Source organism: Humulus lupulus, chromosome 3, assembly GCF_963169125.1.
Source record: "Humulus lupulus chromosome 3, drHumLupu1.1, whole genome shotgun sequence".
Lineage (NCBI taxonomy): Eukaryota > Viridiplantae > Streptophyta > Magnoliopsida > Rosales > Cannabaceae > Humulus > Humulus lupulus.
This window is the reverse complement of record NC_084795.1, coordinates 247,447,432-247,462,517: the sequence shown is the minus strand read 5'-3', so window position 1 is coordinate 247,462,517 and position 15,086 is coordinate 247,447,432. Positions and strand designations below refer to the sequence as shown.

The following is a 15,086-nucleotide window of genomic DNA, read 5'->3' as shown; positions in this document are numbered from 1 at the left end:
TGGAGCCAGGACATGGTAAAATAAAGTCCAGGTTGGAACCAAGACATGGTAATATAGTCCGAGTTGGAGCCAGGGCGCTAAGAGTGAATCCTGGTTGGATCTTGGATCCTTTGTGTTTGTTTGAATTGATTAAATTGTATAATTATATATCTTGAATGTTATGGAATTTTCTAAGTGCAAGTTTTATGAGATGCCTTAGAAATTATATCTTATATAAGTGAAGAAAAATTCTACCATTTTCAAACACATGAAAGAAGTAACCATATAAACCCACTACCCCCAAACTTAATTTATGCATTGTCCTCAATGTATCAAAATACAAATATAAATTGAAGCGTGAAAGAGTTTAGAGTTTAGAATGGTCGTACCTCATCATGGAGCATGTCAAGAGTGCAACAAAAAAGAAACAAAAATCAAAACAATAAGTTAACCTAAAAACATAAATAAAACACACATTTACCAAAAATTGATGAGAGCAATCAAGGACCATGGTAAATAGGATCCTCAAGAAGGATTTCATCCACTTTAGCAGTTTTCAATTCTAAAAATGGTTTCAATTTTTGTCCATTCACTTTGAATACATTACCATTATTAGGATTTTCAATTTCAATGGGTCCATGTGGAAAAACAGTGCGAACAATGTATGGACCTACCCACCTAGAGCGTAACTTCCCCGGGAAGAGATGCAAACGAGAATTGTATAAAAGGACTTTTTGACCGGGAGAAAAATCTTTTCGCAAAATGTTTTTGTCATGGTAAATCTTCATTCGATCCTTATATTTTTTGGAATAGTCATATGCATCATGCCTAAGCTCTTCTAACTCATTTAATTGAAGCTTTCTTCTCTCACCCGCTTTGTCTAATGAAAAATTCAATTGCTTAATTGCCCAATAGGCTCTATGTTCTAGCTCAACGGGTAAATGACATGCCTTTCCATACACAAGTCTATAGGGAGACATTCCAATGGGTGTTTTGTATGCAGTTCTATATGCCCATAATGCATCAATGAGTCTTAAGGACCAATCTTTCCTAGTTGGATTGACAGTTTTCTCTAAGATGTGCTTAATTTCCCTATTTGATATTTCAACTTGACCGCTAGTTTGTGGGTGATAAGGTGTAGTGACTTTATGTGTAATACCATATTGTTTCATTAAATGCTCAAAAGATCTATTACAAAAGTGTGTATCGTTATCACTAATGATAGCACGTGGTGAGCCAAAACGGGAGAAAATATTTTCTTTCAAAAACTTAAGCACAACTTTATGATCATTTGTATGGCATGCAACAGCTTCAACCCATTTAGACACATAATCAACACCAACAAGAATGTACAAGTTACCAAAAGAGTTAGGAAATGGACCCATAAAATCAATGCCCCAAACATCAAATATTTCAACAATAAGGATAGGATTCAAAGGCATCATGTTTCTTCTAGTTACACTTCCTAACATTTGACAACGTTCGCAAGACTTGCAATAAACATAAGTGTCATGAAAAATAGTCGGCCAATAAAATCCACATTGTAAAATTTTCAAAGCAGTTTTCTTACCACTAAAATGTCCACCACATGCATGATCATGACAAAAAGATATGATTTTAAGTTGATCACAATTTGGAATGCATCTCCTTATTATTTGATCAGGGCAATATTTAAACAAATAAGGGTCATCCCACATGAAATTTTTCACTTCAGAATAAAATTTAGATTTGTCATGCTTAGACCAATGAGAAGGAATTTCACCAGTGACCAAATAATTCACAATATCAGCATACCAAGGCAAAGAAGATATATGCATGAGTTGTTCATCAAGAAAAGTTTCAGTTATAGAGGTGGAGTCATTATTAGTCTCAACAACAATTCTAGACAAATGATCAGCAACAACATTTTCAGAACCTTTTTTATCTCGTATCTCTAAATCAAATTCTTGTAAAAGCAAGATCCAACGAATTAAGCGAGATTTAGCATCTTTTTTCGACAAGAGATATTTCAATGCAGCATGATCAGAATAGACAATTATTTTAGATCCTAACAAATAAGACCTAAATTTCTCCAATGCAAACACAACAGCAAGCAATTCTTTTTCAGTTGTAGAATAATTTAATTGAGCATCGTTCAAAGTTTTGCTAGCATAGTAGATTACATGAGGTAACTTGTTAATTCTTTGTCACAGAACAGCACCAATAGCATAATCAGAAGCATCACACATTATTTCAAAAGGAATATTCCAATCAGGAGGGCGAATAATAGGTGCACTAGTCAAAAGGGATTTCAATCTTTCAAAGGCAACATGGCAATCATTATCAAAGACAATAGCATTTTCTTTTCCGAGCAAGTGACATAATGGGCGTGAAATTTTGCTAAAGTCTTTTATGAATCTTCTATAAAAACCAGCATGGCCTAAGAATGATCTAATTTCTTTTATTGTTTTAGGTGGGGGAAGTTTTGAAATAAGGTCAACTTTTGCTTTATCAACTTCTATTCCCTCAAATGAAATTACATGACCTAAAACAATTCATTTTTTAACCATAAAATGACATTTTTCCCAATTAAGAACCAAATTCTTTTCTTTGCAACGAATTAAAACAAGAGAAAGATGGTGCAAACAGTCATCAAAAGAATTTCCAAACACAGAAAAATCATCCATAAACACTTCGAGATTTCTTTCAACCATATTAGAGAATATTGCAATCATACATCTTTGAAAAGTTGCATGAGCATTACAAAGACCAAACGGCATGCGACGATATGCAAAGGTTCCAAAAGGGCAAGTGAAGGTAGTCTTTTCTTGATCTTCAAGGGCAATGGGGATTTGGTTATATCTCGAATAGCCATCAAGAAAACAATAATATGCATGGCCAGCTAAACGTTCAAGCATTTGATCAATAAAGGGTAAAGGAAAGTGGTTTTTTCTAGTAACATTATTTAGCTTCCTATAGTCTATACACACTCTCCACCCCGTTTGTACTCGAGTAGGGATTAATTCATTTTTCTCATTTTCGACAACTGTGATCCCAGACTTTTTAGGCACTACTTGAACTGGACTAACCCATTGACTATCAGAAATAGGGTAAATGATACCTACATCTAACAGTTTAAGTACTTCTTCCCTAACGACCTCTTTCATATTTGGATTTAACCTTCTTTGACATTCCCGAGAGGTTTTAGCATTTTCTTCTAGATGGATTCTATGCATGCATATGGATGGGCTAATTCCCTTGATGTCTCCAATGGTCCAACCTATGGCTTCCTTATGTTTTTAAGGACATCTAACAATTTATCTTCTTGTTCTTTATCTAAAGCAGATGCTATGATAACAGGCAAGGTTTCAGACTCTCCTAGAAAAGCATATTTTAAATTTTCTGGCAAAGGTTTAAGGTCTAACTTTGGAGACTCGAAAATTGATTGAACATGATCTAAGGGTGAAAAGGGTTCAACTTTGGTTTCATTCAAGGGTATAGACTCTAATAAGGAATTCACATCATCATTAAAATCATCAATATGCAAGTTCATACCAAAGTATTTTTCACAAAAATCAAGTAAGTCACTTCCATTATCTTCACACATACTCTCTATCATGTTAACTTCATGCACTTCCTCACACTCAAAAGATTTAGCAACATTAAAAACATTTAATTCAACAGTCATGTTTCCAAAAGATAATTTCAATACACCAATACGACAGTTGATAATTGCATTAGATGTAGCTAAAAATGGTTTACCTAGAATGATGGGTACTTGAGCATGAGCATTTTCAACAGGTTGAGTGTCAAGAACAATAAAGTCCACAGGGAAATAGAATTTATCCACTTTAATTAAAACATCTTCTATAATACCTCTAGGGATTTTCACTGAACGATCGGCTAATTGAAGTGTTATAGAAGTTGGTTTTAATTCTCCTAGACCAAGTTGCTTATACACAGAATAAGGCAGTAAATTTACACTAGCTCCTAAATCAAGTAAAGCTTTGTTAATAAAATGATCGCCAATGATGCATGAAATTGTTGGACAACCGGGATCTTTATATTTGACAAGGCTTTTATATTGAATTATGGAGCTAACTTGTTCAGTTAAAAACGCCTTTTTGGGAACATTTGTGTTTCTTTTAACAGTGCAAAGGTCTTTTAAGAATTTAGAATAGGCAGGAATTTGTTTAATGGCATCTAAGAAAGGAATGTTGATGCTTACTTGTTTGAAAACTTCTAAGATGTCACTATATTGGTTGCCTTTCTTGAGTGGAATTAATCTTTGTGGAAAAGGAGCTTTTGGGATGGAAGGAAGGATTTGAGCATCATCTTTTGAAAGGTCATTTGTGTTGGAACTTTGAGGTTGGCTTTGGTCTTTTTCAACTTGAGGTATGTAATCGGGTTTGACAATTTGTTTTCCGGACCTTAGAGTTGAGATAGACTTAGCTTCTTCTTTATGACTAGGAGTTCCTATTTCATATTGGCTTTTAGGATTTGGGATGGGTTGGCTAGGAAATCTTCCTTTTTCTCTCTCGGTTACAGCACTAGCAAGTTGACCCAATTGTGTCTCGAGTTTGGCAATGGATTGAGACTGATTTTGTAAGATTTGTTGGGTGGATTGCATGAATTGTTGTAAGGTGTCTTCTAAGGAAGGTTTTCTTTGTGGAGGGTAAGGTTGACTTGGTTGGGCATGATTTGGATTTGGCATGTGGAATTGGTTTCCTTGATTCATTTGTGGTTGGTTTTGTCTCCATGAAAAATTAGGATGGTTTCTCCAATTTGGATTGTATGTGTTGGAAAATGGGCTATCAGAAGAAGGTTTTCCATATGAATGTAAAGCATTAGCCTCTTCAGAAAATGTTTCAATAAAAGAAGGACATGATTGAGCATTATGACATGAACTAGCACATAAAGAACAAACATCTTTTTTAGGTTGCACATGAGAATTCATAGATTGACTTATTACTAAGGCTTCCACTTTTCTTGCTAATTTATCAAATGATGTTCTTAAATCACTTTCTTCTTTTATTTCATATTTTCCTTCTCTTTTCGGTGACGGGTTGGCTCTAGACCTAGGCTCAGAATAATTCCATTGTTGTGAATTAACAGACAATTCTTCAAGAGCGTCCCAAGCCTCTTGCCCTTGCAATTTTAAAAATTTTCCAGTATGCATAGATTGAATCATTTGTCGGTTTGAAGGGGTTAAACCATCATAAAAATATTTTACAAGTCTCCATTTTTCAAAACCATGGTGGGGACATTTTAATAATAAATCTTTACATCTTTCCCAACATTCATAAAATTCTTCGTTATCTTTTTGATAAAATTCGGAGATTTCTCTTCTTAAACTATCAGTTTTGGACATGGGGAAAAATTTAGCAAGGAATTTATTAAAAAGTTGATCCCAAGTAGTTATGGTTCCAGTTGGAAGTGAGTTTAACTAAGCTTTGGCTCTATCTTTTAAAGAAAAAGGAAACAACCTAAGTTTAACCGACTCATCTGAAAAATTTTGAAAACGAAAGGTTGAGCAAATTTCCAAAAAGTCTTTTACATGCATGTATGGATCCTCTCTTTCTAAACCATAAAATGATGGTAACAATTGAATGATTGATGGTTTAAGTTCAAAATGAGTGGCATTAGTAGTGGGCAAAACAATGCATGATGGGGCATTAGATGAAATGGGTGAAAAGTATTCAAGAAGAGTTTTTTCTTGCACAACATTAGGTTCTTGTTCCATTATGCTTAAACTTTCAAAAACACTTTCAATTTCACGAACAGACACTAATTTTTTCACCAAACGATTTTTTGAATTACGATGCCAATGATGCATACAATGTCACAAATTTCTCAAAGTAACACAAACAATCACAAGGAAACAAATTTCTGATGTGGAAGATCAGTTAGAACCGCAACCACAGAGCATACTTATAACAAGAAGAAATTATAATATTTATATATATATTTTTTTTTTTTGTTATGATTTTTATGATTTTTTTTTTTTTTTTGGTTTAACTTGTTCCCAGGCCTATTTGATTCCACTTACTCACAACTTAATAACAACTCCCTGAGGTTAATTAATAAGCGTGGATGGGAACTTTGCCAAATTTCCTTTAAGCAAAAATTGCTTATGTTGAAAGAACAAGCTTTGTTTTTTTTTTTTTAATATAGTTGAAATAAATCACACTATATATTTTTTTAAAATATATTTTCTATTCAAGCACAAGTTACTCTTTCAAAAAGGTAGGATTTTTCTTCACTTATATAAGATATAATTTCTAAGCATTAGTTGTGTTACAACCTAGTGAAACTACAAAAAATCAAAGAGATTATGTTTAGGCAAAATATGATACTTATGCTCTAAGAATTAGATGTGAACAATTTAATGAAAAACATTTAATCAAAGAATATCATATTTTTGCATAATGAAGAACTAGGTGTAATATGCTTTAACAATCAATAATAGATGGAAAATGCATATCTTTGATAGAAAAAAATCCATAAACAATGTTGTACAAATGGGAAATCAACATACAACAAAAATTACTATCTAGTTACATTTTGCTTCATCATCATCTTAATAACCTTTGAAAAAGATTAGAAGCTCATAACTAGATTGAAATAAAAATTACAAAATAACATACTTGACATGCTCTTCAAAAGATGAAAATGGTAGAGAAAATAGTGAAGAGAAGAGAGAAAAATATGTGTAGAATATGATGAAAAGATGAAGACGAAGAGCTCCCCAAATGATCTTACAAGACTCTATTTATAGGCAAAATATGGAGATTAAATTAATCAAATTAAAATAAATAAATTGATTAATTTAATTGTGTTGGGAAGTGGTAGGATAAATAGAGTAAGTGTAAGAGTATTGGAAAAATGAAATGTTTGGTTGGGTAAAAGATTGGTGAAAAGCTAGGGTAAAAAAATAATTTAGGAATGTTTATTTAGGTAAGAAAAATAGGGAAAAGTAAATTGATATTTGAGTGAAAAATATTGGGAATGAAAATGTGATTTTTGGGTCTTATTTTTGTGGCTTTGGCATGGGTGACTTGGGCTAGGCAGATGGTGCTTGAGCCGAAGTGGACTGAAGGCATGGACTGCTGAGCCAGGCGTTGGGAGTGTGTTCATTGCATGGGCCTGGCGGGCCAGAGGAAGCAGCTGGGAGGCAACGGGCCTTGGGAGAGAAGAGGCTGAAGGCCCACGTCTTGGGCTTAGGCTGATGCATATTTGATACTCAGTTAGTTAATATGCATGTGGACGTTGATGATTTGGGAGCTGAAGAAGCTGCTGAGGTGGAGCTGCTTTGGAGGCTGGTGCAATATGCTGAAGAGGCTGGCGGCTTTGGTGAGCTTTGGACAGCTGCTGGCAGGAGGAGGACTTGAAGGCCACGGCTGGAGAAAGGCTGAGCAAGGGGCGGTACTGTAGCAGCGGGCCTGGGCTGGTGGCAGGCGTGGGCCTAGCTTGGGCCTGGGCATATGTTGACAAATATCACTTTTCTTTCAAATTTGCCATTCTTTCTTTTCTTTTCAAAGCCAAAAAAAATACAACTTACTCCCTACAAAATAAGTAAATAATAAATTAGAATAAAATATTTTCAATTATAAAATAACTCAAATTAAGTCCAAGAAAATACTAATTGAAACTTAATTTACTTTGGGAATTAAGTTCAATAAAATCACATTTTTTAACTTATAATCTATCAACACAAATTTCAATTATTTAAACTACAACATATTATAATAAAATATCTATAAAACATATAAAAATCTAGAAAACAACAATAAGACTAACAAATTAAAAATTACATAAAAACTTAATAAGTTAATTAAAAACTCAAGAACTAAGCAACAATTAGCATATAAAAAGTGCTAAAATAACTTTATTTTGTAGAGTTATCAATAGGGTTGGGACCTATCCAACACCCTAATGACTGGTAGCGATATCTACCTTAGGACAACTCGTTACTAGGTTTAGTATATTTGTGTGCAAGGCTATTCTTACTAAGATCTGCATCAGCACACAACCCACACCTTGCTTCTACGCATCATAATAGACTACAAACTTGTCGTTGGCTGTCGGTACACAAAGTACTAGTGCTGAGCATAGCTTATCCTTAAGCAACTGGAAGCTCTCTTCACACTTATCAGTCCAGTTGAATCTTTGCTGCTTTCGGGTCAGGTTGGTGAGTGGAGTGGCTATCTTAGAAAAACCCTCTACAAACCTCCCATAATAACCTGCTAGTCCCAAAAAACTTCTTACCTCTAATACGTTCTTAGGTCTTGGCCAATCTTTTACAGCCTCTACCTTAGATGGGTCTACAGCAACTCCTGTCTTGGATACTATGTGGTCGAGGAGCGCTACTTGCGAAAGCCAAAATTCGTACTTTTTGAACTTGGCGTAAAGTTGATGCTCTTTCAATCGCAACATGGTCATCCTTAAATGTTCCTCGTGCTCGACTTCATCCTTTAAATACACCAAGATATCGTCGATGAACACTATGACAAATTTATCCAAGTAATCCTTAAAGACCCTATTCATTAAATCCATGAATGCGGCTGGAGCGTTGGTAAGACCATGTAATGACCCACTACTCTAGACTTTTGGACCATTAACGAAACTATACATACAATTCCTTAGTAAAACATACATTTGCGAAAATACCATAATTTATTAGAAACTTGTAGAAACAAAAGTTACTTTCATAAAATAAGTAGGATATGGGTACCCATTGTCTTTAAAACAAAACATAACTTAATGTAAAAAGGAGTTACATAGAAAATGCGGAAAATACATGTAAAACCATAAAAAAAGTAAAACAAAACTACATCCTCGAGAAATCGAACTCTCGACTCCTTGCCTCCATTCACCATCGATACACATCCTCTAAGCGTCCACGAATCTTACCGCCTCTAAAGCTATTTTCCTGCACATAAAACAAAAAGGAATGAGCCTAATGCCCAGCAAGGAAAATCTAACACGTAGTCATAAACATGAATTTCATAATAAACATAAAGACATATCATAACACTTATTACATACACTTATTATAATGGCCATTATTACTTGGGGTCCCATAGACTAAACAAGTCATATGCCCAAGAGATTAATGGGGTCCTACTAGCTAAGTAGGTCATATGCCCATAATCTAATTGGGGTCTTGTTAGCCATATGGGTCATATGCCCAAGCCTACAACATACATATCATAACATATTTCATAACGTAACACATAAGATAACATAATCATATAACATATTGATTCTAGCCTATTTTCCTAACCAAAGTTACCGGGATATGTGGACAGCGTTGGGACTTTGGAACACTCCTAATAACCATAATGAACAAGAGTGAGTCTAAAGAAGGAAGAGAGATGAAAAGGAATAGGAAGACTAAACCATTTGAGAAACATGCTTACCGAAACTTATGTGCTCAAGAACTTAGATTTCCTAACCAAAATAAGAATGAGGTTAGGAAACTGAGTAGAAGGCTATGAGAAAGAAAATAACATAAAACAATGAGCTAGAGTTTTGGTTTACCTCAAAGACTTGAAAGACCAATCTACACCACAACCGAAATACTATAGAACCTCACTTCCCAAAGTGTTTGATAAGCTTATGATGATCAAGCTTATGATTCCCAAACCCAGATGTTTATACTCTCACACTCACTTAGCACTTGCAGCCTCTGAACTTAGAGCAAAAGATGAATAATGGTTGGGTACTAGGTCCTATTTATAGAGTTTAGGAATGAAAGGATCTTGATTTTACTTGAATAAAAATAATAGCTTTTTAGGTGAAAAATATTTGAATAATCGTTCAGCAGAGGCTGAAGACTCGTTCAAAAAGATGCTGGACTTATCAAGAGTTTGAATGGCTGAAAGGAAAAGAATTCAAAAACATTTGAAAATATACTGAAGGAGGCGATATATCGCTTGGGCCAGTATGCCCGAGGCGACCGTGCATCGTCTCGTGTTTTCCGTATCTACGTGCTGCGATATATCGCCTCCTATAGCTACGATATATCGGCAAACGCTGAATATTTAAACACGAAATTACATATTTTTAGCTAAGTTTGAATGGAGTAAACAGCCTTGACTAAGCTCTCAACGTATTCAAAGCTGTTGATTGACCCTATAACATTCAAACTTTACTCCTTATTAAATTAAATCCTCAAAATACTTAATCTTTAATCACCCATTCATAACATGTGCTTAAAATCCTATTGGTCCTCATCTAAACCTTATAGTATAATAAATATTATCCTTAATATCAGTCATATAATCAAACCCTTAGGTTAACATTAATATTCTTAAACTATAGGTTAAACTTAGAAAATCTATAAGTACTACTATGAGTGTCCAAATAATTCCCGGTCTGAACCAAAAATCCACAGTTACAAAGATAATACTATACATACTATAATACTACTATCTATCTTAGCTAAGTAAAGTTATTGGACTCTACAGACCAAAAGACATAACTAAAAACTTGTAATGTCCATAACGAGTTCTAAAAGCTGTCTTGGGAATATCCTATTCCCGTACCTTGAGCTGGTGATACCCGGACCATAAATCAATCTTTGAAAACACGGTTGTGCCTCAAAGATGATCAAACAAGTCGTCAATCCGGGGTAGTGGGTACTTATTCTTAATCGTTACCTTATGCAGCTCGCGGTAATCTATACACATCTGCATACTTCCGTCCTTCTTCTTCACATATAGAACCGGTGTTCCCCATGGAGAATGGCTCGGCCTAATGAAACCCAAGTCTAAGAGTTCTTGTAGCTACATCTTTAACACCTTGAGTTTTGTAGGTGCCATTCGGTATGGTGCCTTTGAATAGGCTCGGTGTCCAGTACTAGCTGGAATGTGAAGTCAATTTCTCGAGGTGGCGACTACCCTGGTAAGTCATCAGGAAATACTTCTGGGAATTCCTTTACAATGTGAACATCTCCAACCTTTAGTGGTGTTTCCTTTACCACATCTGTGATGCTAGCTAAGAACGTGTGACATCCTTTCTCTATCATCCTCTGAGCTTTGAGAGATGAAATAAGCGGCATACGTAGTCCTGAAACTTTTTCCATAAAGCATAGTCTCTGACCGTCAGGAGTCTCGAACATCACTTTCTTGCGTTTGCAGTCGATTGTTGTGCCATGCCTTGCTATCCAATCCATGCCCAGTATCACGTCAAAGTCTTTGATCTCTAATTCTATCAGGTCTCCCTCTAGTTCTACATCCTCAATTTTGATTGGTACACCTCGTACTATCCGTGATGATAGGACTATTTTCCCTGAAGGCAATTATGTCACAAACCTAGTTCTAAATCTTCACAAGGTTTGTCTAATTTCTCTATCATTCCTAACGAGATATACGAGTGAGTGGCTCCCAAATCAAATAATACTTAACATACATTATTGAAGATAAGAATCTGACCTGTGACCACTTTATTACTAGCTTCAGCTTCTCCCTGGGTCAAGGCAAAGACTCTGGCAGGAACCATCTTGTTGTCCCTTTTCTCTTCTTGCTTGAGTTGTGGACAATATTTCTTCTGGTGACCTTCCTAACCACAGCTGTAGCATCCCTTGGTGTTTGCTCGACAATCACCAGGATGTTTCTTTTGGCACTTAGAGCATTGCGAGTATTCTACGTAACCCGACTAATTGCCTCCATTGTTTGTCTATGCTCTTTTATTGTTGTCATATTGCTTATTGTCAGGATGCCTTCTCTTCTGAACATTATTGTTTTTATGCTGGTGATTGTTGTTTTGGTTATTTCGACCATTCTGTGGTTGACCCTGTTATTTAGGCTCAGGCTTACTAGCTTCCTCCATACTAACATTCGCTTGAAGCCTTTCTACTTCTATAGTCGTTTCTAGAACATCGAAATATGTAGTAGTTCCAGGATTTGCTAGCCTAACCCATAGCTCAATCTTAGATCTGAGCCCTCTAACGAACTTGGCAACCCTAAGAAACTCAGTTGGAACCAACTCTGGTGCAAACTTGGCTAATCGGTCGAACTACCGAGCATACTCTACTACCGTCAAGTTGCCGGGCTTCAGACAAGTGAACTCCTCGACCCTTCTAGCGATGACCGCCGAGTTGTAGTAATTCTTGTGGAACAGCTCCACAAATCTGGTCCATGTCATGGTGGCGATGTCGTGAGTCTGCTGAACTAAGTCCCACCATATTCTAGCATCCTTCTTAAGGAGAGTCGAAACGTACGATATGTGGTCTGCGTTGCCGAGATTCATGTGTTCTAGGATCGACTCTACATTTCTGAGCCATTCTTCCGCCTCGAAGGGGTCGGTTGTCCCTTCAAATTTTGGAGCGTGTTGATTATGAAATCGCTCGTAGATTGGCTCCATGTACTGAGCTGGGTAGGGTGCATAGTTCGCCATTGGCCATCCCCCATAAGGACCTACTTGATGAAGTGCTTGAGCCATTTGTTGAGGCTACGGTTGCAGCTGAGGCGGAGGCCGAGTCTGAGGCTGCAGTGTTGTCAACCGACGGTGGCGGTGCACTTTGGTTAGCAGCAGCAGTGGTAGCACACGCTCCCCTTCTGCAAACTGGAGGGGCTACATTAGTCTCAGGAGCGACACTGGAGGCATTGGCATTGATGCATGCAGACCTTCTGAGCAACATCTTCAGCAAAGTTCTAATAGTCGAGAAAAATATGTTAGAACCTACCCTAATAGGCTTTAAGGAAAAAACTTAATCTAAGCTAACATAACTCGAACCTATTAATTATGACTTCTTATGAAAAATTATATAAGCCTTCTTTATAATTATGGTGTGTTTCTTTACTTAGAAAAATAACCCATCTTTATTGTTTTCTAAGTCTATTTCTAATCATCCTATATGACTTAATTCTCAGGCTCGAAACTCGTCGTTGTTCCAAAGTTAACCATATTGAGGGAGGGCTGGGTTCAGCAAAATCGTTCCCACTACTATGGCCTCCTAACTCTAAATATAGAACCCGGTTCATCGATTTGTATCCACCCTCACCGAACTTGGTCATTATTTATTATGATTGTAAAAAAAAAAAATCAAACTCATATATGTCATTCAAAAATAAAAATAATATTTATTTGGAAAAAATGTTTTTTCACTATGTACAATCATAAATGCAAAGATAATAAATAAAATAAATAAATAAATAAACTAATCTAAAAATCAGGATCTTCTACATCTGAACCTTCATCTAACATATCATCATCTATCTCCTCATAATCATCATTATCTTGAGCCTCAAAATTCCCACGAGGAAGATTCGTAAAGATTCTATGTTTTTGCTCATTAGTGAATTGGAATTCCATCTTAGAGGTGAATCTAAGTATGAGAAAATAATATCTCATAGATACTAGTAATTCATCTTCATCATCTATAGTCTCCCATATTTCTTCTAAAGTTTCAATTACAGTGGGATAATCTTTAAAAAGTCTAATCACTAAAACACATTGCTTTGTAGCTTTCATCATGATTTGCTTAGTTGTTTGGAGGTGAACTATCTCCCTGTTGGATAAGAGTAATCTCCGAGTGATTATTTCTAGCACTCCTACTGTATTGCTTGGCTCTCTAATTCTTTTCAAGGCCTTAATGGCTCGGATATCCTCATAGGTCAAGGCTTCATCCATTCTTAACTGAAAACATAAGGCTAAAACGTTAGCTATACATATAAACATAATAACTATAACATAAACACTTACTTTGGCGGTTAGATTCGGAGCTTGAGCTTGTGTATCAAGGAGAACTTCATGCAAATGAACCATTTCTCTTATACCACTGTAATGACCCAACTATTTCTAAGACCTTCGACCATTAAAACTACTAGACATAGCTACTATTTTTGAGAAAACATACATAAGAAAATGATCATAACTTTATTAAAAACCCCAAAATAAATATTGTGCAAATTACAAAATAAGATGTTAAATATGGTATGGGTACCCATTGTTTATAAATCATAAAACATGACTTTAAATACTAATTGCGGAATTACATCAAAACATAATTTAAAAGACATAATATAAATAACGTCGTCCTCGATCAACACGCAGTCCATTGAATCCATTCATCCTTAACACACAAGCAAAGCTACCAAGAATCCTTCCGCCTCCATATTTATTTTCCTGCATCATACTAAAAATAAAGGAATGAGCCTAATGCCCAGCAAGGAAAATCTACTAACACAAATAAGAATAAAACTATATCATAAACATATACTAGAAAACATATGACTATAAAAAAACATATATCATATAGGACTACAATATTAATGGCCATTAACTCATTAACATGGCGTGTGATAAACCATCTAGGTCCTCTGTCTACTAATCGAGGTAGGTAGATCACATGGTAGTATATGATAACCCATCTAGGTCCTCTACTAGTCGAGGTAGGGTAAATCATAACTCTAACCCATGAAATGATAAATAATCTTGGGGCTTGCTATCTAAGCAAGTCATATGCCCAAGCGACTAAAAACATATCATACATTTACATATCATAATGTAAGCATATCATAACATATAAGCACATAAAATCTATCCTATTTTCCTTACCAAAAGCCAGGATATTTGGGAACATGAACGGGATTAGAAACTCCTATAAACCAACAGTAAAATGGTGAGAATCTCAAAATAATAAAGATAAAATGAGAACTAAACCATCAAGAAGAAACTTACCAAGAAGAACCTTAAGTTTCAAGAACTTAAATACCTAATCATGAATCATAAACAAGAGTTAGGATCTGAATAAAGAAAACTAATGAACCATATAGAATTGAACTTGTGAATAGAATTACCTTGAATGACCTTATGGATTGGTCTAAACCTCAATACCGAAATCACACTATTTCTCACTTCCCGAGTGTTTATAAAAGCTTAGAATGATAAAGCTTTAACCCAAAACCCAAGTGTATCTCTCTATAGTAACACTAGCACCTTGGAGGCTCTGATCAAATGCTTGAAGAATGAAGAAAATGCATGAGCACTAGGTCTTATTTATAAAGTTCAAGGAGTGAAACTAACCCCTTTTAATTTGAATAAATAAATGATTATAAAATGAAAAAGATATAAATTATTGTTCAACTGACGCCCAAAACTCGGTCAAAATAGTTCAAAGG

General features: G+C 35.4%; 1 protein-coding gene and 1 non-coding gene across 2 annotated transcripts; one reads left to right on the top strand and one right to left on the bottom strand.

Moving 5' to 3' along the window:
• Window positions 1-271: 271 nt before the first annotated feature.
• Window positions 272-5,701, bottom strand: LOC133825537 (uncharacterized). The gene is made up of 4 exons (XM_062258466.1): window positions 5,445-5,701; window positions 3,890-4,508; window positions 1,607-1,733; window positions 272-1,471 (listed from the first exon to the last, which is right to left on the bottom strand). Exons 1-4 carry the CDS (start codon window positions 5,699-5,701, stop codon window positions 480-482), a joined length of 1,995 nt encoding a protein of 664 aa, XP_062114450.1. The 3' UTR covers window positions 272-479.
• LOC133828148 (small nucleolar RNA R71) lies at window positions 5,208-5,314 on the top strand. Its single transcript, XR_009890786.1, has one exon. It is a non-coding gene; the product is annotated as a small nucleolar RNA R71 (small nucleolar RNA).
• Window positions 5,702-15,086: the final 9,385 nt, after the last annotated feature.

What these genes read in the sequence shown, in the direction of transcription:
- LOC133825537 (XM_062258466.1), bottom strand. Translation starts at nt 5,701, where the DNA reads ATGGAACAAGAACCTAATGTTGTGCAAGAAAAAACTCTTCTTGAATAC. An exon ending in AACTTGGTCTAGGAGAATTA is followed by an intron (nt 1,734 to 3,889) that starts AAACCAACTTCT and finishes ACTGGTGAAATT; the next exon opens with CCTTCTCATTGGTCTAAGCA. An exon ending in GAGATGCATTCCAAATTGTG is followed by an intron (nt 1,472 to 1,606) that starts ATCAACTTAAAA and finishes ATGTTTATTGCA; the next exon opens with AGTCTTGCGAACGTTGTCAA.